Here is a 23,569-nt window from a genome sequence, read left to right as displayed (position 1 = left end):
CAGCTAATCTCAAGGGATGCCATTTGCTGAGTGTGGCCTTGACCCCTGTATGAAAAGGATCCTGATCCCAGGCGAACTGCTGGTCTCTTCTGACCACTGTCTCCCCCAGCTTGTTGAAGGGAGGTATATTAGCATCCTGAGAGAGAACATGCAGATCCAAGTAATCTCAGAGTGACCTACATCCCCGGGCTGGGATGACATGCGGTTTGGAAATCTTCCAGAGGCAAGCTTGAGCGACAGGTTGGTACAGAAGCTGGAGCAACAGGCAAGGATTTTAGAGGCATTCAGGCCAAGACCAAAGCGAGTCTTTGTGTTGCTTCTAGATGGCTCGATGGCCAACTGACAGCAAAGCTGATTCTATGAATTTGGGCAGATCATGAGAGGGAGGGCAGGAAGAGTTGCATCAGTGCTTCATTCTTGTGGCCCCTTCTTACATGCCTAGTAGGGTTCCCAAGTCGTCCGCTGCCTCCGGTACCTATTTTACCATAAAGTTTACCCTCCCAAATTGCTAGAGTGTCCAGGAAAACCATAGAGTTTTCCTGAAAACTCCTAGAGTGGCTGGTGAGCGACATCACCGGTGCAATGATGTCACTTCCAGGGACATCGGGGAAGGTTCCCCCCACCAGCCCAATGTAGGCAGATGGGTTGGGAAACCTCCAGGGCAGGAGAACCCCCGTACCACCCAGGGGCTTGGCAGCCCTCATGCCTAGGGAGATGTTGATCTCCACTTTGGGGTCAGGCAGCATTTTTCTCCAGGCGTGTTTAGCCAGGAATCCTGGAAGGGGTTTTTTTTTTGGGGGGGGGGGTTGCCATCTTCTGGGCATGAAGCAGGGATCACTAGGGGTGTGGTGGTGGGGAGTTAGTTGTGAATTTCCTGCATTGTGCAGGGGATTGGACTAGATGACCTTGGCAGTCCCTTCCAATTCTGATATTCTATATTCTGCTTATAAGGTATGTTATCAAATGTGCCTCTGGAAACAGAGATGATCCTCATAAAGCTTTTGTGAATCAGGGCTCACATCTTCAGATAAATGACACGTACAGCTGTAGCAGATGTATTTATATAGAGAGTTGTTTGGGTTGCCAAACTCCAGCTGGAGCCTGGAGTTCTCCTGGAATTACAAGTGATCCACAGACTACCGTTAACAGTTTGCCTGGAGGAAATGTCAATTTTGGGAGGTGGATTGTGTGATATCACTTCCTCACTGAGCTCCCTCCTCAAACTCTGCCTTCTCCACAAATCTCCAGGGATTTTCCAAGCTGGAGTTGGGAACCCTATGTTACATGCTATAGATGTACCAGTCATGTATATCTGATGAAGTGAGCCCTAACTCATGAAAGCTTGTATTAGGATGAAGGAGCTAAATCAGTGTGCTGTCATTTTCTCAGCTGGCTGTATAGCAAACTACAGGCAAGTAGTTGCCAACTGCCCCACATAGGTCTGATAACTTTAATTCCAGTCATGAACTAGCTGAAACTCTATGGACAAAAGAGCAGGCATAATTTGTTCCTAGGTAGGGCTGCATTCCTAACCTTTAAATTCTTCCACAGTCTGTTCTGATGCCTTCAGACAATTCTGGCTAAAAATTTTTTTATAAAGATTTGGACCAAGATTATTTATTTTCTCCCTTCCTCCAAGTTCTTTATGGCCCAATATTTGAGTATGGAATAGTCTATCTCCTCTCCATAAAGTCTCTTCCCTCTCACCTCCACAGAAGATAGATCCAAGCAGGGAGCTATGTTGGTCTGAAGCAACAGAATAAAGTAAGAGTCCAGACCAGTAGCACCTTTAAGGCCAACAAAGGTTTACTCAAGGTATAAGCTGAAATATAAGAGCCCCGTGGTGCAGAGTGGTAAGCTGCAGTACTGCAGTCCAAGCTATGCTCACGACCTGAGTTTGATCCCCGCAGAAGCTGGGTTCAGGTAGCCGGCTCAAGGTTGATTCAGCCTTCTATCCTTCTGAGGTCGGTAAAATGAGTACCCAGCTTGCTACGGGGGGGGGGGGGGGAGTGTAGATGGATGCGGAAGGCAATGGCATGAAAATGCCATGAAAATGTCGTGATGCAACGTCACCCCAGAGTAACACACATTTTTTCAGATATAGCGAAACGGGAGAAAAGCCTTCACATTTATAGACAGAGTTGAAAAAATGAATTAGCATATAACATGATGTAAACATTATGAGACAAAGCAGGGACAACAAGCCAAGTGCAGTGTCAACAGCTGTATGGATCCAATTAAGGGGATCCAACATTTCATGCAATAAATGTCAAAATAGGAGCTGTGGGTAAGATAATATTTTCTAATTGTGGGAAAGTTAACTTTATGATACCCACCTGCCTCCCCTCAAGTGCGAAGGTGACAATCACTATAGTTGTTCTAAATACCATACCAATATGTTTTTCATAAAGGTGTTATGTCTGAAAAAAAATATTCCTATACATTGCATTCTATTACAACCAGTATTCCATTATATTATTCAAAAAGAAGAAAAGAGAGAGAGAAATGGGAATGCATAAAAATACATAGGATGCATAGTCCTTACATGGGGGAGGGAGAGAGAGAGATGTATAAAATACAAAGGATGCATATAGGAATAGATTTTTTTTTAGACATAACACCTCTTAAGAACAACATATTGGTTGGTGTGGTATTTAGAACAGCATATAGTGATTGTCACCTTCACGCTTGAGAGGAGGCAGATGGGCATCATAAAGTTGAAAAGATTCTCTTGCACACTTATCTCCTATTTTGACATATTGCTTCAAGTGTTGTTTCCCCTTAAATGAATCCATACAGCTGTTGACCCTGTGCACTTGGCTTGTTGTCCCTGCTTTGTCTCAAAATGTTTATATCTTGTTATATACTAATTCATTTTTTTCCAAATCCAATTTATAATTTGAAGGCTAATTCATTTTTTTCCCAACTCCAATTTATAATTTGAAGGTTTTTCTCCCATTTCATTGTATCTGAAGAAGTGTGCGTGTAAAACACGACAGCTTATGCCTTGGTTAAAACTTTGTTCACATTAAAGGTGCTACTGGACTCTTGTCTCCATGGAAGGACCATCCAAGGCAGAAAGTCTATGGTGTTTTCAGGCCTGAGACTAAAGACAGCACCATACTCACAGAACTCCATCAGATCAGTTTTAGATCCCCATTCAGCCATGAAAGCTCACTAATAACTTTGTCACTCTCTTGAATGGCCACACTAGCTGCCACAAAGACACTGTTGTCATTTTCGAATCATTTTAAAATGCCACACAGCATGGCACTCTTGTCCCCCCTCCCCCACCGTGTGCCTTCTCAAGTACTGAAATGGCTGCACCTCTCCCTCACTGACAAGAACTCTCTGTGGTGCAGCCCCAGACAGGATTGGGTCCTCACTGCATTTTAAAATTACTTTAAAATGGTGATGGCGTCCTTGTGGCAGCCACAAGAACACTATCCCATCTAGTTTGGCCCTCTGCCTCAGCTACCTCACAGTATCATTAAACTGAGAGAACCAGGTATTCTTCCTTGAGCTCCTTGAAGGAAGCCTGGGGTTAAATTGAAATAGATTCTGTCACCAGAAGAGATGTCGGCCCCTGTTTGAACACCTTGGTGAGCATAGAGTTAGCTACCAAATCTATTCTTGAAATGCCAGGGCTTGGTTCTGAAATATGAAAGACAGAAGTATAGAGTAATTCTGAGGATTTGCACAACTTGAGGAAAACAACTAGTCCCCGAGGCTTCTGGGACTAAATTGCTGAGTTCCAGGGTCAAAAACTGTGACGTCTGTGCAGACTTTGAGGGAAGGCACCTCTTTCTAACTTACATTTTGTTTTTTGGGGTAAGATTCGGCTCCCTCCTGTTTTTAAAAGTATATTTTTTACAAAAGAGAATAGTCTCTTTTTTAAAACCATGAATCATGCTCTGAAAGGCCTGATCCATTCTTTCTCCCTTCCTCGCTTACGCATTAAAGTTCTAGCGTCAGCCAGGTTCTATTGTACCCAGGAAGATTCGTTCCCTCCCTCCTTCCCCCGATGTGCCATTGATGCCTCTTACCTGTTGATTTTCAAGGGCAGAGTCCATTCTTCTGAAAGCGGGGCACACCTGCCCAGAATTCTTGATCAGTAGCACTTTCTGGCGCAGCATTGTTTGTGTGGTCACGGTTGCCATCAGGTCCCATTTGCATGCACACTCAGTCTGAAGCTTGTTGCAGGGATGTTATCACCTTCTCATGTTCTTTCCTCCGGATCATAATTTTGTTTGATGCTGTCAAGTGAGAGATGCGCTCCTCTCTCAGCCCACATGTTGCCTATGCTGGAAGTTCTGTGGTCTGGAGGATCTCTCTGATGTACTGTTTGTGCCCTCCTCTCCACTGCCAGGAATTGACTTTGGGAGACTAAAAAAAAACCAACAAAAAAACCCTGCTGTGAGTCATCTCCTCCTGAGTGGCCTTGGGGAGTCTGGATGTGTTGTTGTCCAACATCATTTTGGCAAATGCTGTAGAATATCCCTAGGCAAGCAGACCTGTATGGCATCTTCTCACTCCCCGCTATCCTAGACATGAGCTCCAAAGCATCATATATCCTCCAAATAGGGTTGCCAACCTCCAGGTGATGGCTGGAGATCTCTCGCTATTAGCAATTGATCTTCAGGGAACAGAGATCAGTTCACCTTGAGAAAATATGAAAGTAGACTCTATGGCATTATGCCCTGAATCCTGCCCTCCTGAGGCTCCGCCCCCCAAATCTCCAGGTATTTCCCAACCCAGAGATGGCAACCCTGCCTCCAAACAATGAAGCCAGGATTGTATTAGACCAAGGTTCTTTGTACTGGGGTAATTTGTTCCCCCTTCAGCCTTGCTGCTTCCTGCTGTTGATTCAAAAATATCCTAGTGTGCTCTGAATAGATCTGAGGGCTTTGTCTGCAAGATCGCAATTGGGTTATGTTGTATTTATGTGTGCAGCTCTGTGTATATTCTATACAAGTTCAGGGAGGTATGACATATAATATGGCACTGTGTGCAGAATTCTCACATACCTTTTTCCATTTGGTTGCCTGATACTTTGAAGCCAGCAAAGGGGGATTTGAGCAGATAGTTGTACAAAAGAAACAGCTATAATTTCATGGAAGAGGAAAAAGTGTCTGGGACATCTGAGTCCCTTTCTCTCCCAGCAGCTTTGATGCACTGCCTTGGTTTAAAGACAGGCGGCAGGTGCCCTAAGCTCATTGTTATCTTGCCCTACGGTTGTAGTGAATGGCTAGATTGTTCATCATTTGTCATGCTACAAAAGAAAATGCAAACCTCAGCTCAGGGCAATGGAGTCAAATGTTCTTTTTTCCTTCAAGGAGATGGATCTCTCTCTTGGGAATCTTGCCCTAGCAGGCTCTCTGATGTCCCCAAGTTCCCAAGGGAGTTCTCTTCATGTACTAGCATTTTGAGCACCGCATGTTTTGCTCTGTCCTCAAGTTTTCTGATGCTCTCCCCTTCTTTGTGGTGGTAAATGTCAAGCCTGCAGTTGTGACTTTAAAAGCCCCTCTACAAGGTACGTCTAAAATGCTGTTAGATCATTTACAGAAGTCTAAAGGTGCTACTTGACTCCTGATTTGTTCTGCTGCTTCAGACCAACACGGCTGCCCACCTGGAAGCCTATGCAGCCAGTGGCGCATTCGTTCAGATAGTACCAGTGCATGACCCTATACGTTGTAGACTCCAGGTCTGGCTTTTTTGGTCATGCCAAGCTGATAGCTTCTTCTAACCATTTCACAGTTCCTTGCTAGCCTATCTCAGTTGCTCCAACAATCTCTCTCAAGGAAACTCACAGATGCACACCTCCATCGACTGTCTCTTTTCTTCTATCCACTGCTTTTTAAATCTAGAGATTCTTCAACCTTCCTGCCATTGAAGAATATTAGCGTACAGAGAAAGAGGTTCTCCTCCCCCTCCTTCATTCAAGGTCACTTTAAAACAAACAGAAAATATCAGGCGAAACACAAATAAAGCACAGTACAAAGCAGCCTGATTCATATTAATAAGATTCCACTTAGAAGCTTAAAAGAGCAAACAAGTTTTATATCCTTTGTGAAAGCAGACAAGTGAGTCAGCTTTCCTCACCACCTCTGGAAGCTGCTTCCTAAGGAGTGAGCACCTACCGAAAAGATTCTAGACCAGACCAGACCTTTTTTCCTTCTTTTTTTTGCATTTGAAAAAAAATGGAAGGAATCAACTGCAATGCCTTCCTGGCCAGATTTTGCATGTGGGCTCATATAAAGCAGAAATAATTCTTTAAGTATGTGGGTCATAAGACCATGAAGGGATTTAAAGATTAATGCCAGCATTTTAAACTGGACTTGGAAACAAATTGACAGTCAGTACAGCTGACCTGAAATCAGTTGAACATAATGGTGCCACCCTATACCAAAGGAAAAGTGGGCAGCTGCTTTCTGCACCAGCCGAAGCATCTTAGTTGTCTTCGAGAGCAGTCCTCGATTGAACACCTTGCAGTAGTCAGTCCCTAAAGGGATTGAAGCATGCATCAGCAGAGTAATGCACTGTCTGGTTTTAGGAGGGAAGAGCTTTCAAATAAAGCATAGGTAAGAAAAGGCAAAGTAGCCCCATGGTGCAGTGGTAAAGCTGCAGTACTTCAGTCGGAGCCCTCTGCTCACGACCTGTGTTCGATCCCAGTGGAAGCTGGTTTAGGTAGCCGGCTCCAGGTTGACTCAGCCTTCCATTCTTCCGAGGTCGGTAGTACCCAGCTTGCTGGGGGGAAAGTGTAGATGACTGGGGAAGGCAATGGCAAACCACCCCGTACAAAGTCTGCTGTGAAAACGTGAAAGCAACGTCACCCCAGAGTCGAAAACGACTGGTGCTTGCACAGGGGACTACCTTTACCTTTAAGAAAAGGCAGATTAGTTAAAACTCCTTGAATCTTTTTTTTTTTAAAGGCCTGAACTAGGAGTGATTCAGACCTTTTTTCTGATCAGACAGGAAAACAATAACCTCATCTATCTTAAATCCATCTCCTAAGGAACATCAGTGTCCCAGTCTAGCATTACATCCTTGGATTCAATTGCAATGTATCCTCTCTCCTCCACTTGACCACAGCTTCTAGACATCAGTTCCGGACAGGGACTGCTGTTCAATGACATCTGACCAAATGTCATCACCATCTCAGTGACATCCATCTCCAAAGCTCATGAATGATCTCACTCTGTGGCTTCATATAATATTAAATAGGGAAAATCCACCAGATTCTAATGGCACATTTCTGAAACACCACAGTCATACTTAATTATGTATTGCTCATTTCACTGTTCATGAAATGCCTTCAAACACTTATGGCAGTGATTTTACAGCAGTCCTATAAAACAGACTGAGATTATTATTCCCATTTTGCTGATAGGAGGATGAGAGCACAGTGATTGGTCTGAAGTTATCCAGTGAGTTCATAGCAGAGGCAATGTTCTAAACAAGGACTTTTTGATCCACACCCTTAAGAAACACATGAACAATCCCCATTCCAGGGGTAGGTCCATGGCTCAATGGCAGAGCATCTGCTTTGCATGTAGAAGATTCCAGGTTCAATCACTGGCATTGCCAGTTAAAAGGCAAGAGACCTCAGAGAGCTTTTGCCAGTCAAAGTAGACAGTGCTGACCTTTACAGACCAATGGCTTGACATGGTATAAGGCAGCTTCATGCATTCATATGATCCCATTCATACATCTTCCACTGGAGCAATATATCAGTAAGTTTCCAGCACTATAGGCCATTGACAGAGGTCTAAGTACCATCGAGACACAGGGATACAGCAGATTCTGGAGAATTGGTTGTGTTACTATGTGATAACAAATCTGTGGCAGGTCCACAGCTAACAGGTTTATTGTGGAATCCATTTTTGTGAACTGGCTCTTCCTTTCTGGCTTTGTTCTCTCACTCTGGAGCCTTCACTTGAGAAACAGTTGATGAAGGCTGTGCATCATGCTAGTCTTTTCTTAGTTCTGAGCTCCCCATAGTACAAAAGGCTTTAATACGGTCTCCAGGGTTCTATTCGACTTCTCCACCAGCCTGCTGGCTTGAGGAAGTCTCTAACTGATCCACCCCCACACTGCTACCAAGGATCTACCATGAAGCTACAAATGAGATCCCCTTGCTCACTTGACAAGACTTTCCCTTAAGCCCCCTTCCCCAAAGATGTTTTTACCAGAGAAGTTCAGGAAATTTTGATAAAGCACAAGTATTACACTGTGCTCAGCTTTTCCAAGTCATTCCCAGTACGTCAGGATCTTTTCAAAATTCCAGTGGAATCAATGCACAATCCGGGTTGAATGTATACATTTAACTGGTTTATTAACCACTATAGTACACTATCCTAACAATGGCAAATAATCAAAGTGCTTACAAACATGTTATATTACATCACCCATGGTGCTTCATGCCCTGACCTATGCTAGCCCAATCAGAACTTAACCAGAGTCAGCTCTGGCTAGTATTTGGGTGGGAGATCTCCAAGGAATACCAGGGTCATCATGCAGAAGCAGGCAATGGCAAATCACCTCTGAAGGTAGCTTTCCTTACGTTACAGGGTCGCCATAAGTCAGCAATGACTAGACACCAAAAAGGGTGTGGGGGGAGGAATGGTGCACATGGTAATTCTGGTAGTCTATTTACTGGCAGAGATGAGATGTTCTCAGAGTAGCAAAGAAGTAAGCATGCATAGCCATGCCCAGCTCTGCTCCTGCTGTGTAAGCAAGCACAGACTGAAATACTCATCTCTTGGGGAGGGGGAATTTTTGCTGAGTTCCATCTACCTCGGAGTGCTCTGAGCTTCTGTAAGCCAAATGATCCAAATTTAATGAAAAAGTAAACCTATTGCTTTCAGTGAGCAGGTCTAAGGTCAGTTGCCTCATTCTGAAACAGATCTTTTTGCACCAGATCTGGCAACGTCTGTTCAAAATGAGCTTGTTTTAACATGTTAAGGTGAAGATCAGCTGAAGGAAAGTTGAACAATTCCTAAGCATTCCTGTTCTATCTTCCTCTTGACGATCTTTGCTTGTTGTTTCAGGCAAGCATTCCGATCATTAATTAATGCAAGTGCTGCTCCGCTCCCCAAACAATTCACAAGGAAGCAAGTCCTCATAGCATTTCAGATAGATCACATATCTCTGCTCCAAATGGTGTTTCAAGTTTCCATACAGAGGGGACCTTGAAGAATGAACTTTGGAGCACTGGTCAGTTCAATCACAAGTTAGCCAGGCTCTTCTTTTTCACGTCTGGAAACTTTCCATTTCCTCTGCAGCCTCTCAGCATTTAATTCCTTAGCCAGGACCCCATTTGATTGAGGACCCCTGAATTTCAGGGTTCCCAGGCTGTACAAGGAGCAAAACGGGTTGAAGTGCAGTAGGGGGTTCCTGTGCTCTGTCTCTCCTAAGCTGATTTCTAAATGGAACTCTAGGACAAATGGTTATCATTGTCAGCTGCCCGTTATAGGCACCCACAGAACTGGGTGTATAATTAGCTGCATTCCTCCCATTCATTCTTTTTCTTCACCCATTGTGTCGGCATAGGAAAGGAGCAGCATTAAGTAGCAGATGTTCAGTGGAAATGAGGAATCTAAAAAAAGGTTCTTGTCTTGGACCACAGAGGTACAGGTTCAGCTAACCAAGTGAAGCACAATCCATGAAGCTTAATGCACAAGGCACTCTCTTTCTCAGCCCAACCTACCTAACAGGTAGAGAGTCCAGTAGCACCTTTACGACTAACAAATTTTACTGTAGTTTATGCTACAATACAATTTGTTAGTTTTAAAAGTGCTACTGGGCTCTTTACTATTTTGCAGAAACAGACTAACATAGCTAACCCCTCTGGATCTACCTAACAGAGTTGTTGTAAGGAGAAAATAAGAGAATGTTATACATGTCAGTTTGACCTCCCTGGAAGAAATGCAAGATGCACATATGATTTATAAACTGGCAGTGCAGTCCTAAAGAGCTTGTGCTTAGATGGGTGTAACTGCTTAAAACTGAACTGTAAACAACGAACACTTCTTGTTAATAAGGAGCACTTCTTGCTTGGTATAGTGGTTAGGAGAGCAGACTCTAATCTGAGAGAACTGGGTTTGATTCCCTATTCCTCCACGTGCACCTGCTGAGTGATTTTGGGTCAGTCACAGTTATCAAATGAGCTGCTCAAGAGCAGTTATCTCATGAACTCTCTCAGCCCCAGCTACCTCACAGGGTGTCTGTTGTGGGGAAGGGAAAGGATATTATAAACCACTCTGAGACTCCCAGTGAAAGGCAGGGTATAAATCCAATCTCTTCTCTTCTTGTAAATAAGGAATCCTTTGGTACCCAGTCCTTTAGTGCTTTTGGGAGAGGATTGCACTGCCAAGGGTTGTCCCCTCCCCTCTGAATCATAGCCAGAATATATGAGCCTGCACATATGCAACAATACCTGGAACATCCTTCCCTATCCTGGTCATGAGATATTAAATAACTCAGCAAGTGGAGGAGGGCTGTTGTACCATTGTGGACCACAGCATCCATCACTTCATTCTCCTAGAAGCCACTGTGGGGAGGGGTCAGAGCTCTGTGGAGACTCACAACTGGATAGTGGCATTCCGTGTAGCAAGCAGTTATGCATATGGTGGCTGCAGCAGAGACTGTCCGCCATGGGGGAGGGTTGTTTGTGGCAGTGGCATCTGCAGTGGGAATGTCAATGAGTGCCCATGTCTCTAAGTTCCACAACCTAAATATGCCCCAGGCCTTTGACTGTTGGTAGCATTCTTCTCAAGGAATGAAATAAACCACTAATGTGGTCAAGCAAGGAAATGCCATAAGGCATCAGGATCCTTTCCCCTTCCAGCCCCCCTCTTCAATGTGAGGTGGGCCTTCCAACAGGCAAGCACTAAAGATTTTCAGCTCCTGTCTTTCCTACTCCATTTCTGATGCACACTTTGACTCCCTCAGAAGTCAGTGTGCTGACCTCCTGTTCCTTAGACCATACTGTATCTGCCCATCCATTTTCTGACATCAGACCAACTAATGAGGTCATTTCTGCTTTCTCATGGGCTATTTGCCTGTCTGGTGTCCTTCTCTCAAAGCACATCACGGGTCATGGCTCTGTCTTTCCCATTGATTTGTCATCCCCATCTGGGAGTAAGTGCAGCCTTGGTTTATCAGTCCTCACCCCTCTCTTATGCACATGCACACACTTCAGGAGTGATCCTTGCAACACCATATGAGAACCAAGGGCTTCCCATTTGGTTTACTCGCTCCTGGGTATCCCATGAACAACACATAGTTATACAACCCCCCAGCACTGCAAGATCCTGTGGAGTTCACTGCCAGAGGATATACTGATGGCCACAGGCATAGATGGCTTTAAAAGATGATTAGACAGTTTCTTGGAGGACATGTCTATCAGTGGCTACAAATCATAGTGACTAAAGGGCTCATTCACTTTCAGAGGCTATAAACCTGTGAATAGCAGGCAACGTCAGGGGAAGGCCTCAGCCTCTGTTTCTTGTTGTTGGCTGTCCAGAGGAACTGGTTGGCTACTGTGAGAGGGATGCTGGAAGAGATGGAGCACTGATCTGATCCAGCAGGGCTCTTCTTTATGTTTTCATGCTCCTGTCACTCATTCCCTCTCTAGTCCTGTTGGTCTTGTCACTTGGCCACTTCATTCACCTGCTGTGCTGAGCAAGTCTGCAGGTGAGCTGCATGATAGGTGGAAGCAGACAACAGGACCAGGGATGGGAAAAGACCCAGCTGCTGCATCTCCCAAAGCACAAGGAGTTTTGAGGCGGCATCCCTAAAACAGGAAAGAACTAGGAGCACCTTCCTGAGTGTAGGTGAAGCTAGGATAACATAAGAGAAGCCATGTTGGATCAGGCCAATGGCCCATCCAATCCAACACTCTGTGTCACACAGTGGCAAAAAAAAAAAACACCAGGTGCCATCAGGAAGTTCATCAGTGGGCTCAGGACACTAGAAGCCCTCCCACTGTTGCCCCTCAAGCACCAAGAATACAGAGCATCACTGCCCCAGACAGAGAGTTCCATCTATACCCTGTGACTAATGGCCACTGCTCCATATGTTTATCCATGTTAAGAGTAAACCTTCCTGTCAGTTGTCACCACTGTCTTGAAGCTTCATTGGGGAGAAGGCAGGGCAAGCGTGGAAAGAATGAAACTTGATCTGGGGACAGTGGAAAGGTGCTAGAGCAAGGGAGTCTAACTCATTTGTTATGAGGGCCGAATATGACATAAATGAGACCTTGTTGGGCCGAGCCATGTCGGGTTGGACTGAGCCATGTGTGTACCCATTTATGACTAGATAGCAGAGATATAAACTTTATTAAGGACACAGAAAAACACAAAGTTTTAAAAAAACCAACCTTAAAACATCCTTAAAACATTAGCACTCGATCTTAATGGTGCTTTCTTTGTATCTCTCCCATGGGATCCAGGGAACTGGGCAAAAGAAGCTCTGGCTCTTTCCTTCCTTCCACAAGGGACCAGGAAGGGCATGAGCCTCAGCCAATAGAAAGAAGAGTAGCTTGGTTCAGTAGCTCTCCTGTGTGATTGAGAGCCTGGCAAAGCAAGCTATCCCTCCTCCCCCTTCCTCCCCAAAGGAGGAGCCTCAGCCAATGGAGAAAATAGAGGCTTCCCTCTGTAGCTCCTGTGTGATTGGGCAAGCCTTGCAAAGCAAACTGTGATGCAGAAGGAAGCAAGAGAGAGGGAGAAGGAAGCAGATGACAGCCAGTTGCTCGAGGGCCTGATAGGAGCCCTACGGGAGCCTGATTCAGACCCCAGGCCACATTTGACACCCCCGTGCTAGAGATTGCTTAGCAGCCATCACAGTCCATCCCTTCCCTGTTCCCAGGATGCTCTGTGACTGAAAATGTACCCTTTTGAACAGTGGTGGTTTCGCAAAGTAGTTTGTATCGAGTGCATACTCTGAGCTGACAGCTTCAGACCTTAACAGGAGGCTGCAAAATGGCCAGAGGCAGCTCTACGCTCACACCCTTCCAACCCAGCACAGTGAATTCTCGGTGGGACAAACATGCTCCCTCATCTTTCGAAGAAGAGGTTCTATTCATAGCTCAGAGTAGAGAATGATGGGGGTGGGGCATCTGAGGGACAGATCTCCAAGGCCAGAGAGTCCAGACTTCTGGTTTCTCCAGATAAAGCTCTGGGGGATGAGTGGGATCAAGAGGTGTACAGTAGGCAGATTTTGTGTGCCAAGAGTTCTGAGTTGCTAATTCCTACTTCTGCTCACGTTATAATGATGGTGGTTATTTTTTGCCCTGCCCTTTCCACCCTCCCTAAGCCTCAGTGTCCCAGCAGGGAGGTGAATGCTAGCAAGAGGCTGGGGAAAGTGCATTGATCTACAGGGAAGCTTTTTTATTCTTGTTCTCTGTTTCCGTTCCTTTCCCAGCCACCTCCGCATGTGTCTGTGCCAGGAAAATGTCAGCAACCAGCAGGGAGGGGAGCTGGTGACATACACCACCTCCTCCCCATTTCCCAGAGCTGGGAAAAGAGCCGAGGACTCAAGGCTGAGAGTCCCCCCTCCCTTTCCCTGCCACCATCACAAAAAAGCATACACAGCATCACTCGAACCAGCTGGGCTCCCCTTCCAGAGCCACCTAGGAATCCTGCCTCCCGGAGGCCTTCCACAAGGCCAGAAATCTCTGCTGCCTCCCCCCCCTCCAGCTGCCCCACCACAGGGAACAAAGCTAATTGACTTGATTCAGCTCATTGTTATAGGGCTCCCCCTTTATCTTCCACTGCAGTGATCTTTGAGTTTCTGTTGAGTGGCTGGAAGCAAGACGAGCAACCTAGACATTGCTCCCTCTGCATGCGAGACTGAGATGCTGTTGGCCATGCTCTGGTGGCTGTGAAGCCCGATCATTTCTTACTTATTTTATGATTTGCCCTTTGTCAGTCGTGCCTGTTGCATCCTCATCCCGATGCTCTCTGCAGCTCTCATGGTGCAGCCGTGCTTTCCTCTGTGTCAGCAAGGCGATCAGACCCATTGATCTCTCTCCTCCCACATCATCCCTGCTTATCTGCCCGGTCCCCATTCTCCTGCTTCATTCTGCCTGCACCACATGCAACCTTCTCTCGCGTCCACAAGCCTTCCTCCCCACCTGACATCTCTGCCTCTATTTCCCCCGTCTGCACCATCTGTTTTAGTTTCTGTGCCCCTTCTCTGTCTCTCAGACCTTCACCTCAGTTCTATGTCTGTTCCTCCAACTTCCCCCCACCTTCCCTATTTCAGTCACCTCTTTCTCCATCAGCTCTTTCTCTGCTCTTCCACTGGTCATGCTTTTCTCTCTTCTCCCAGCTCTGTCTACCTCTCCATTTCTTTTTCTCATCCTCTAAGTGTCAGCCACCTTTCTGAGCCATGCTCCCTCCTGTCTTCCATTCAAATCTGCCTTTTCTTCATAAGAAGAGCCCCGCTGAATCAGACTACTGGTCCATCTAGTCCAACATTCTGTCTCATATGGTGGCCAGCCAATTGGCTTGGGGAGCCAACCAACAGGGCAAAAAGGCCAAGGCCTTCCCCTAATGTTGCCTCCTGCCACTGCTATTAGGAGGTTTACTGCCTCTGAATGTGGAGGTTATCTTTAGTCACCTGGCTATTAGCCACTGATGGGCCTCTCCTCCATGAATCTGCCCTGTCCTCTTTCAAAGCTGTCAACACTAGCGACTACCATGATGTCCGCTAGTAGTGAATCCCACAACTCACTTAGTAAAAAGGTACCTCCTCGTCACCATCCTGGACCTATAGCCCGTCCATGCCTCCATCTCCTTCTTTTGACTTCGGCTAGGGATGCCAGCTTCCAGGTGGGACCTGGAGATTCCCCTGGAAATAGTTTATCTCCAGACTACAGAGATCAGTCCCCCTGGAGAAAATGGATGCTTTGGAGGGTGGACTCTGTGGCATTATACCCCACAGAGGATCCCATCCTCCCCAGGCTCCATCCCCAAATCTCCAGGAGTTTCCCAACCTGGATCTTGCAACCCTATGACCCTTTCATCATCCATCCATCCCTCCCTCTCTCAGCTTCACTATCACTTAGCTGTTGTTTCCCACCTTTCCCTGACTTCCCAATTCTCTGGCCATCTCTTCAACCATACCTGCTCTTTCCTTCTCTCTCCTTACCCCCCCCCCCCGCCCCTCAGATGCCGTTTCTCTGTGCTTCCCTCTCTCCCCCGCTCCGTCCACTGGCTCCCCCCTAGCCCCCTCCCTTTCTGTCCAACTCTCTTCGCCAGCTGTCCCCCCCACCCCAGGTGCCTTCACCTCTCTTCCTGCCTCTCCAGCACTTTCTCCTTCCCCCCCCCCCCCCACCACGCCGTCCTCCTCCGCCGCCCCCTCCTCCCTGGGGCGTCCACCCCTTCCCGCCCGTCGTCCCTCCCGGGGTGGTGCGGTGGGCTCATTGCCATTCCCCCGGCGCCCTGGACGGCGGCGGCGTTCAGCGCTGACATCAGTCCCCCCCCCGCCCCCTCCTCCCTCCCCTCCCGGTTCGCTCGCTCGCTCGCTCGCTCACTGCAGCACCGACGCTGGGCAGCGCCATGGAGGAGCCGGCTCCGGCGCCCTCGCCGCCGCGCCGTGCAGCCGTGCGCCCTGGCCGCCCCCAGCAGCAGCAGCAGCAGCAGGCGCGCTCCTTCCCCTGACCCCCGGCCACGCCGCGCCACCATGGCCCTGCCCGGCCCGCGCCCCGCCGGGGGCCCCCAGGCGGCCTTGCTGGTGCTCACGGGCTGGCTCTTGCTCTCTCCTCCGCTGGGCGCAGGCAAGAAGAGGCTGCACATCGGCGCGCTCTTCCCCATGACCGGCGGCTGGCCGGGGGGCCAAGCCTGCCTGCCCGCCGCCCAGATGGCCCTGGAGGACGTCAACAGCCGCAGGGACATCCTGCCCGACTACGAGCTGCGCCTCGACCCCCGCGACAGCGAGGTGAGAAGACAACACCCCCACCCCCCCAACACACGTGCGCCTTCGCCCTGGAAATAATGTGGGTTGCTGGGAGGGGTGGGGGGGCACGCCACTCCAGGGTCTCTCTCTCTCGGCATTGCAGAAGGAAAACTGGCGGGAGGGGGAGGGGAGAATCATAGAGTTGAAAGGGACCTCCAGGATCATCTAGTCCAACCCCCCTGCACAATGCAGGAAACTCACAAATACCTCCCCCTAAATTCACAATTGAGATTGAGAGATTGAGACCTATGGTGGGTGTCATGGGGGGATAGTGTTGCACGGTGTGAGGTGGGGGTGGGGGTTGGCTGCAGAGCTTGGGGACACTGGTGAGAAATTGAGCAAGGTGGGTGCTATGCCTGGTGGCCAAAACCAGCCAGGTAAGTGGCCCAGGCAAATACTTTGGAAGTTGTTCAGTATGCACCCTTCTTGTCGTGGTCTCCAGAGATCATACAGAAACGCTGCAGCAGATGGGACAGGCAAAGGGGCTTGAGGAGCTCTGGCAGTGGTGGTGAGATGGGGGGGGGGGTGGGCGAGGAGTTGGTTCTGTCCTCAGGGATGCCCCAATCTTCTGTGCCACTTCAAAGAAGGGATGAAAAGACCTTGGAAGTGGGGCTGGGGTGGGGCTTTGGCAATGGACGGAGAAGGGTAAGGGGTCTCCTGGTCAAAACCGAAAGGGCTACAAGGTGACGACTGAGGGAAAGGGAGTTGCAGAGTGTTTGGGCAAGGGTTACCCTGAGCCAAGCTGGCAGCAAGGTGAAAGAAAGGCAGAAGGGGAGATGGGAGGAGGGGTGCCACTGACAGTAGGAACCGGGGATGAGTAGTGGGAAGGATACAGCAAAAGAAGAGTTTGTAGAGCAGGGTCAGAACATGAGTGGATAAGATGAGGCTTGCAGTAACCTTTGAGGGGAGAGGGATCGTGAGGAAGAGTTGCACAGAGACTTTTAGCAGACATTTAGCAGAGACTTTTAGCAGAATGAGGCGTGGATGGAACAGAGGGACGAGAAGCACATTTTTTAATGCAGGGATGAGCCTGTATCAAGAGAATGGGAGAGGGAACATGACAAGGACGCTAGCATGAAGCAGCAGTCAGTTTGGGAGAGCACTAAATAAGGATATTCTTATTTTAAAGGGCTATATTTATTTATTTATTTATTTAATGGACTTATATCCCGCCCTTCTCACCGAAGTGTCTCAGTGGGATATATCATATCCCAATACCTGTGGGGATTGACTAATAATCAAAAGGGTGGGTTGGCATCAGGAACTGACACAGCAGTTTTGATGCAAGATTGCCTGGACAGCCATGGAACTAAACCTCAGCCTGTAATGGCTGCAAATGGATGAGAGGTGGGCTGAAGTGGCTTCGGTGCTGCAGTAACTTGAGGGAGGTGGAAGGTCACCATTGGGCCCCCTCCAGCCTGCTTGGCTAGTCCTTGCTGGAGCCTGGCTGGAAGCTTTCTAGGGCTAAAGGCCTGGGAGGATGGTTACTGCTGACATTGAACCACATACGCCATTCCAGAGAGGTGGGATAAAAATGCAATAAAGAGATAGGTTGGTGAGGCAGTTCCACTAGAGAGGGGGCCCCAAGAAGTCCCACTCCTTACCACTGCTATTGTGTTTGAGATAGGATCACAAACTGAAATTTCCATCCTCTAGGGTTTCCATCCATCAGGTTTAAATTTGTCCTTGGGCAGGACAGGGAGAGAAATGTGTGTGTGTGTGTTTTTTTTTCTGGGAGGGTGGTGGTGATATGAGATATGTCCAGTCAAAGGTGGAATCAGAGGTGTGTAATATATGAAAGTTGTGTTTTGTCAATGCTTGTGGCGTGATTGACTGAGAATGGGCCTCACAGTCTCCTTCAGTGGCAAATGTGGCTACAGAACAGGAGAGGTCAAGCCTTAGCCATTAGTCGTGTCCTCAGAATATAACCAAAGTTCTGTCAGGTTTCATTGGGAAGATGAACCGCATGGCATTTGTACTGTCAATTTTCCCCCTATGTGCTTCCCCATTATTTGTTTTCCTCCTTTACTCCCATCATTCCCTGTGCCTGTGGCACACTGGGCCTGCTTTGTGATCATCTCTTGCATGTTTGCACTTGCCTTCACCTGTAGACCCCAGTGGGCCTCCAATACATGTACCTCTACCTGTTGACACCCTATCCAGTCCTTGGGCTCAGACTCAGCTTTTCCCTCCTGGTTTTCTGTTTTTCATGATGGTTCAGACCACCGTTTGACTCTATGCAACTGGGTATCCAAATGTTCTGTGGGCAAGAATGGCAAGAGATACCAAGGGGTGAGGATGGGAAAGCGCTTATACATTGTCCTTATCACCAGTCATTGCCTGGGAAGAGGCCATGTCTGTGGCATTCTAGCCCTGAACATGACACCTGGTTTTCATCACTAGAACAGGAAGGCAGTCAAGGTACAGTTCCTGGTCCACCAGTCACAGGAAATCAAACCACATCTCCCTTCCAAGAGCTGGCAGGTGAACACGAGAACTCTTTGTGGTCTTTTCTGAGAAGTTCTTCACCTTTCCCCCCTTTTCAGTGGCAGGTTCCCGAGGATTGGCTGTGTTCACGCTGGGCCACTTCCAGAGTAACAGACGGAGTGTGGGGTGGGGGGGTTCCAAGAATTATCCACACTGCAGCACACTTCAGTTTGCAGCTCAGGTTCTTCTGTGCATGCCTCCCCTTTAGACCCTTGTCCTGACTTTGGCGAACCAATTCTCATGCTCATCTTTGAATACATCTGCCCCCATGAGAACACATGCTCTCTTGTTTTCTGTCTGGCTGTCCCCCATATTCATGCTGGAACCTGCTTCTCTGCATCCTTCTGTATTCCCAGCTGTCCATGCTGTGTGCTTCTTCTTTTACACACGTTCCTTTGCTTCCTTTCCCCAGTATTCTCATATTTGACACAGTGTCTTATCCACAAGGTAAAATGTGTCTTTTCTCATGTGCCTTGCTTCATTCTCTTGTCCTCAGTGACGGTTTCCACAAACACTTTTTCTGCATCTCTATCCTGCCCGCCCCCCCACTTTCTGTATATTCCTGAATTCAACCACCTGTCCATCAATCATAGCCTCGATCCAATCCGTCAGGGTATCTGGTCTTCTGGCCCTCCTCCCACCTAAGCATACCCCCTCTTCCTTGCCATGGTTGCCCCTTTCCACTCTCTCCCCTCCTTCTTTCGCTACCCTGTGCTTCCCAGTCACCCCCCTACCCCACGTTCCCTTTGTTCCCTCCCTATTGAAGCCCCGCTCCCTGGCGCTGACAGGTTGCCGTGGCAGCGCCTGCTGATGGGGTTGCCATGGAAACTGATCCTCTTTCCCGGGCGGCGATGCCCTGAATAATTCATCATCCCCTTGCGGTGGCGGCGCACAGCCAGGAGCAGGATTGGAGAGGCGGTGGGAGAGTGGAGGGTGGGATGGCTGGCACCTTGGTCCAGGGAGTGAGACAGGCGGGCAGGGGGTCAGGCAGAGTGTGGGGAGCCAGGGACCATCCTAAGAGCAAAGGAGAGGCACAAAAGGGGCATTTGTGGTCTCTGGGGAGCGGAGGGCAAACTGACAGCTCTGTTGGCACAAGTACCCTTCCCCGCTGTTGGGAAAGCCAACAGATCGTCTGTTCTGTGCTGAGGACTGCCTTCTGCTGTACCCCCCACAGGATCAGAATGAGGCTATTAGGCATGATAGCTAAGAATGGAATCTCCGTCTTCCCAGTCAGCATCTCTGAGAGCAGATGCCAGGGACAGACAGCGGGAGGGTAGTCTCTAATCCTGCCCCACTCGTGAGCTTTATGGGACAAGGTGTCTGACTGACCACTGTTTGGAGGAAATGTCCTGGATTAGACAGACCCTCTGGTCTGATCCATGTAGCAACCCCTGGACTTCCTTGGTGGTCTCCCATCCAAGTACTGACTGGCCAACCTTGCTTAGCTCCCAAGCTCAGATATTGACAGCATCTTCTTCTTTGGTCTGGTCCATCAAGATAATGACCTTTTGTCGACTCTGCCCAGTCGCATACTGGCTGCCCAGGAGGTGAGTGACCTGCTGGGAGTCCAGTCTTTCAATCCTCCTTCTTACCTCTGTCAGAACCGAGATCTGAGCAGTTCGATTGATCAGAGCAGGACAGATTGGCTCATAGGACAAGGATCCTAGCCAAACAGTTCTAGTCCTGTTCCTCAGATCTGGGCTAAGGCAACTCAAGATCTGTACAGGTCCCTGTTTCTAAATTTTTCTTCATGGATGAGAGTTGTCTATTGAGAAGGGGAATGATGGTCACAGAGTGGGGATGGAAGGTACTTGAAGGCCTTGCAGAAGCTGGGGTCTGGGTTTAGTTGATGCCTGCTTGAGAGACTGCCTGGGGAAACTCGTGTAGGCCACCTGAAGCTCCTTAATGGGAGAAAGGTGGGGATAGGAACATAATAAATAAATGTGTAGTTGAATCCTTGGTGTTACCTCTCCTTCACTACTCATCAAGATACCTTCTTCCTCCCCACACTGCTAGCAGATCCTTTTGCATCTCATCCCACTTCACCATGCCTGAATTTTCACACTCTTCAACGTCTCCTGTATGCTACTTATTTGATAAGCATTGACCTCTCCTTTCATGGGACACACGAGTCTTGACTGGAGTCAGAACGTAGTGATGCGGTGATTGGCACTATGCTGTATACCAGGGATAGCCAGACTGCAGCTTGGGAGCCAAATGTGGCTCTTTCACACATTTTGTAAGGCTCTCAAAGCCCCACTCCCCACCCCATTGGCTGGCTAGGTGAAGGCATTTATCTCTTTAAATCACTTTGCCAAGCCAGCCAGGGGCTCGGAGAATGCATTTAAAGTCACTTTCTTTCCACCTCTTCTTCCCTCCCCTCCACGTAGTTGCCTTCCTGCCTGCTCTCATACATCTGACATTTATTCTGCATGGCTCTTATGTTAAACAAGTTTGGCCACCCTTACTCTGTACAGTATCTGGCTCTAAAATTAACAGTAAGCAGTAGAAAGAACAGTGGCCTTTCCTAGAAACATCTGGATTTGTTCTGAGTGGGAAGTGCGTGGAATCAGGAGAAATGGGATGTGAGATATATCGCTGTCTTTGGGGTGTGATTTGTCAACTTCCCTAAACCCCTGCAGTGCGAACCTGGCGTGGCCACCAAATTCCTGTATGAGCTGCTCTACAATGATCCCATCAAGATCATCCTTATGCCGGGCTGCAGCAGTGTTTCCACCCTGGTGGCTGAGGCTGCGCGCATGTGGAACCTCATTGTGGTGAGCACCTATGTTTTATCTGTGCAGCGACAGGGGAGGGCACGGGACACACAAGTCTTGACTGGAATCAAAACTCAATGACGCAAACTGTTTCTTTCCTGAAACTGAGTGTCCAAGAATGCCAGGTAGCATGTGCAGAATGACTTAAATGCTGTTAGCACAACCTCTTAGGGGATGGGTTTTCCAGATTAAGCCAGCGTCAAAAGCCACAATGTCTCAGCCTTGGCATAGGGCAATTTCCAAATTAAATCCTGAGTTGGGGAGAGGGTGGTGCAGGCCTGAGAAGCAGGGGCTGTGGCTTAGTGGTAGAGCGCATGCTTTGCGTACAGAAGGTCCTGAGTTCAATCCTAGCCATCTGCATTTAAAGAATCAATTAGTAGGTGATGTGGAAGACCTATATGTCTGAGAGCTGCTGCCAGTCAGAGTAGAAAATACTGATCCTGATAAACCAGTGATCTGTCTTGTGCTTATGTGTAAAGCTGCAGTACTGCAGTCCGAACTCTCTGCTCACGACCTGAGTTCGATCCCAGCGGAAGCTGGTTCAGGTAGCCGGCTCAAGGTTGATTCAGCCTTCCATTCTTCTGAGGTTGGTAAAATGAGTAGCCAACTTGCTGGGGGGAAAGTGTAGATGATTGGGGAAGACAATGGCAAACCACCCCGTAAAAAAGTCTTGCCATGAAAATGCTGTGATGCGACGTCACCCCAGAGTCAGAAACGACTGGTGCTTGCACAGGGGACTACCTTTACCTTTATATTAGGGGATAGGGCTAGATTATATCTAGCATCACAGGATCAGGCTTGTATAAATAGGGCAGGAGGAAAGGTGCATGGAAAGACTTGGTCCCAAAGTGACAGGAGGCCAACCTCACTGTTGCCTTTATGTTATGCTTGCAGGTCTCTTGGAAGCTCCTGGCTGCTATAGGAAATTGGATGCAGGGTGGGTGGATCCCAGGTCTAATTGAGCAGGGCTCTTTGTGTGCATCTCATACATGCATCTTTTCCTTACTTAGCTGTGCCCTCTTTTCTTCCAGCTCTCCTATGGTTCCAGCTCACCGGCGCTTTCCAATCGCCAGCGTTTCCCCACCTTCTTCCGCACGCATCCCTCGGCCACGCTCCACAACCCCACCCGCGTGCAGCTCTTCAAAAAGTGGGGCTGGACCAAGATTGCCACCATCCAGCAGACCACAGAGGTCTTCACCTCGGTATGGAGCCCCCACCCTGAAGTTCACCTCAACCGTTATCTTTCAGGCATTCTTCAGGGTCCCTGAGTTTTATTTAGAGCATCGGCTCTCAACCCGGTAACACTGACCCTAACCCAGGGGGATTATTAACTGTCCTTGAATTCTGTCACTTCTTTTGAGTGGTCCTATGACTACCAGCAAAATAGTGAATTGAGGCCATCCATAGATAAGGCAGGGGTTTCTGCAAATTCTGGGGACTCATCAGGTATGCAAAATAATAGTACTATATCAATTTTTAAAAAAGGAAAGGAACACGCACACACTATTAAGACATTTGACAAGGACTGTGCTTGTTTATTGTCTCTGGTGGAATGCTGAAGGCAGTTGACTGTCAGTGGGGGCAGAAATGGAGAATGAGAAGGTTCTTATGTGCTGGAGCACATCTTAAAGTGTCCTAGGGGAAAGGATGAATAGTGAGGTATTTATGCCTCACAGCATACCCTAACCTTTATTATCTTAAAATCATGGAATCACCAAGTCGGAAGGGACCATACAAACCATCTAGTCCACTGCTTAAAGACTTCCAGTGAGGGGGAGCTCACCAGCTGTTGAACAACTCTTGTTTTTTAAAAAAATCCTACTATCCAGCTGGTACCTTCCCACCCTTAATTTAAACCCATTATGGTGAGTCCTCTCCTCTGCTGCCAACAGGAACAGCTCCCTGCCCTCCTCTAAGTGACAGCCCTTGAAATATCTATAGAGAGCAATCACGTCCCTTCTCAACTTCCTCTTCTCCAGACTGAACATCCTTAAGTCCCTCAGCCTTTCCTCAGAGGGCTTGGTCTCCCCTGATCCTCATTAACTTCCCCTCCGCAAAAATTATAACTGTAAACGGGGCAGTGCCATCAATTGTCTAAAGTATACATGCCCAAAACCAGTTCCTTGTCACCCCAGCTCTCCCATGCACCATAGGGAGAGAGATTTTTTTTTTATTTAAAAAATCTCCCTTTTTGGTCCCATACTGCTCAGATTCTGGGCTCGGTGAACTGTTTCCTACTGTATATAAGACAGTTGTGCTCCAGTGACAGACCTCTGAGACTGGGGCTCAGTGAGCAGGAAGTAACTTGTTCTCTACCCCACCCCCAGAGCTGAACAATGTCA

The 23,569-nt window shown here is 48.1% G+C and overlaps 2 protein-coding genes across 2 annotated transcripts in view; both read left to right on the top strand.

The window, feature by feature from the left end:
- LOC132571993 (gamma-aminobutyric acid type B receptor subunit 1-like) overlaps window positions 1-15,668 on the top strand; it is a 188,857-nt gene extending 173,189 nt beyond the window's left edge. The window contains exon 6 of the mRNA XM_060238785.1: window positions 15,547-15,668. Within this exon, the coding sequence (XP_060094768.1) occupies window positions 15,547-15,668 (122 nt within the window). The remainder of the gene's footprint in view (window positions 1-15,546) is intronic.
- GABBR1 (gamma-aminobutyric acid type B receptor subunit 1) overlaps window positions 15,668-23,569 on the top strand; it is a 42,275-nt gene continuing 34,373 nt past the window's right edge. Inside the window, exons 1-3 of the mRNA XM_060239306.1 lie at window positions 15,668-15,945; window positions 21,093-21,227; window positions 22,259-22,429. Coding sequence (XP_060095289.1) covers window positions 15,691-15,945; window positions 21,093-21,227; window positions 22,259-22,429 — 561 coding nt within the window. The 5' untranslated portion in view covers window positions 15,668-15,690. The remainder of the gene's footprint in view (window positions 15,946-21,092; window positions 21,228-22,258; window positions 22,430-23,569) is intronic.

The sequence above is a fragment of the Heteronotia binoei genome, chromosome 5 (genome assembly GCF_032191835.1).
Source record: "Heteronotia binoei isolate CCM8104 ecotype False Entrance Well chromosome 5, APGP_CSIRO_Hbin_v1, whole genome shotgun sequence".
Classification (NCBI taxonomy): Eukaryota; Metazoa; Chordata; class Lepidosauria; order Squamata; family Gekkonidae; genus Heteronotia; species Heteronotia binoei.
Note: the sequence above shows the minus strand (reverse complement) of the source record. Positions and strands in the feature narration are given on the sequence as shown.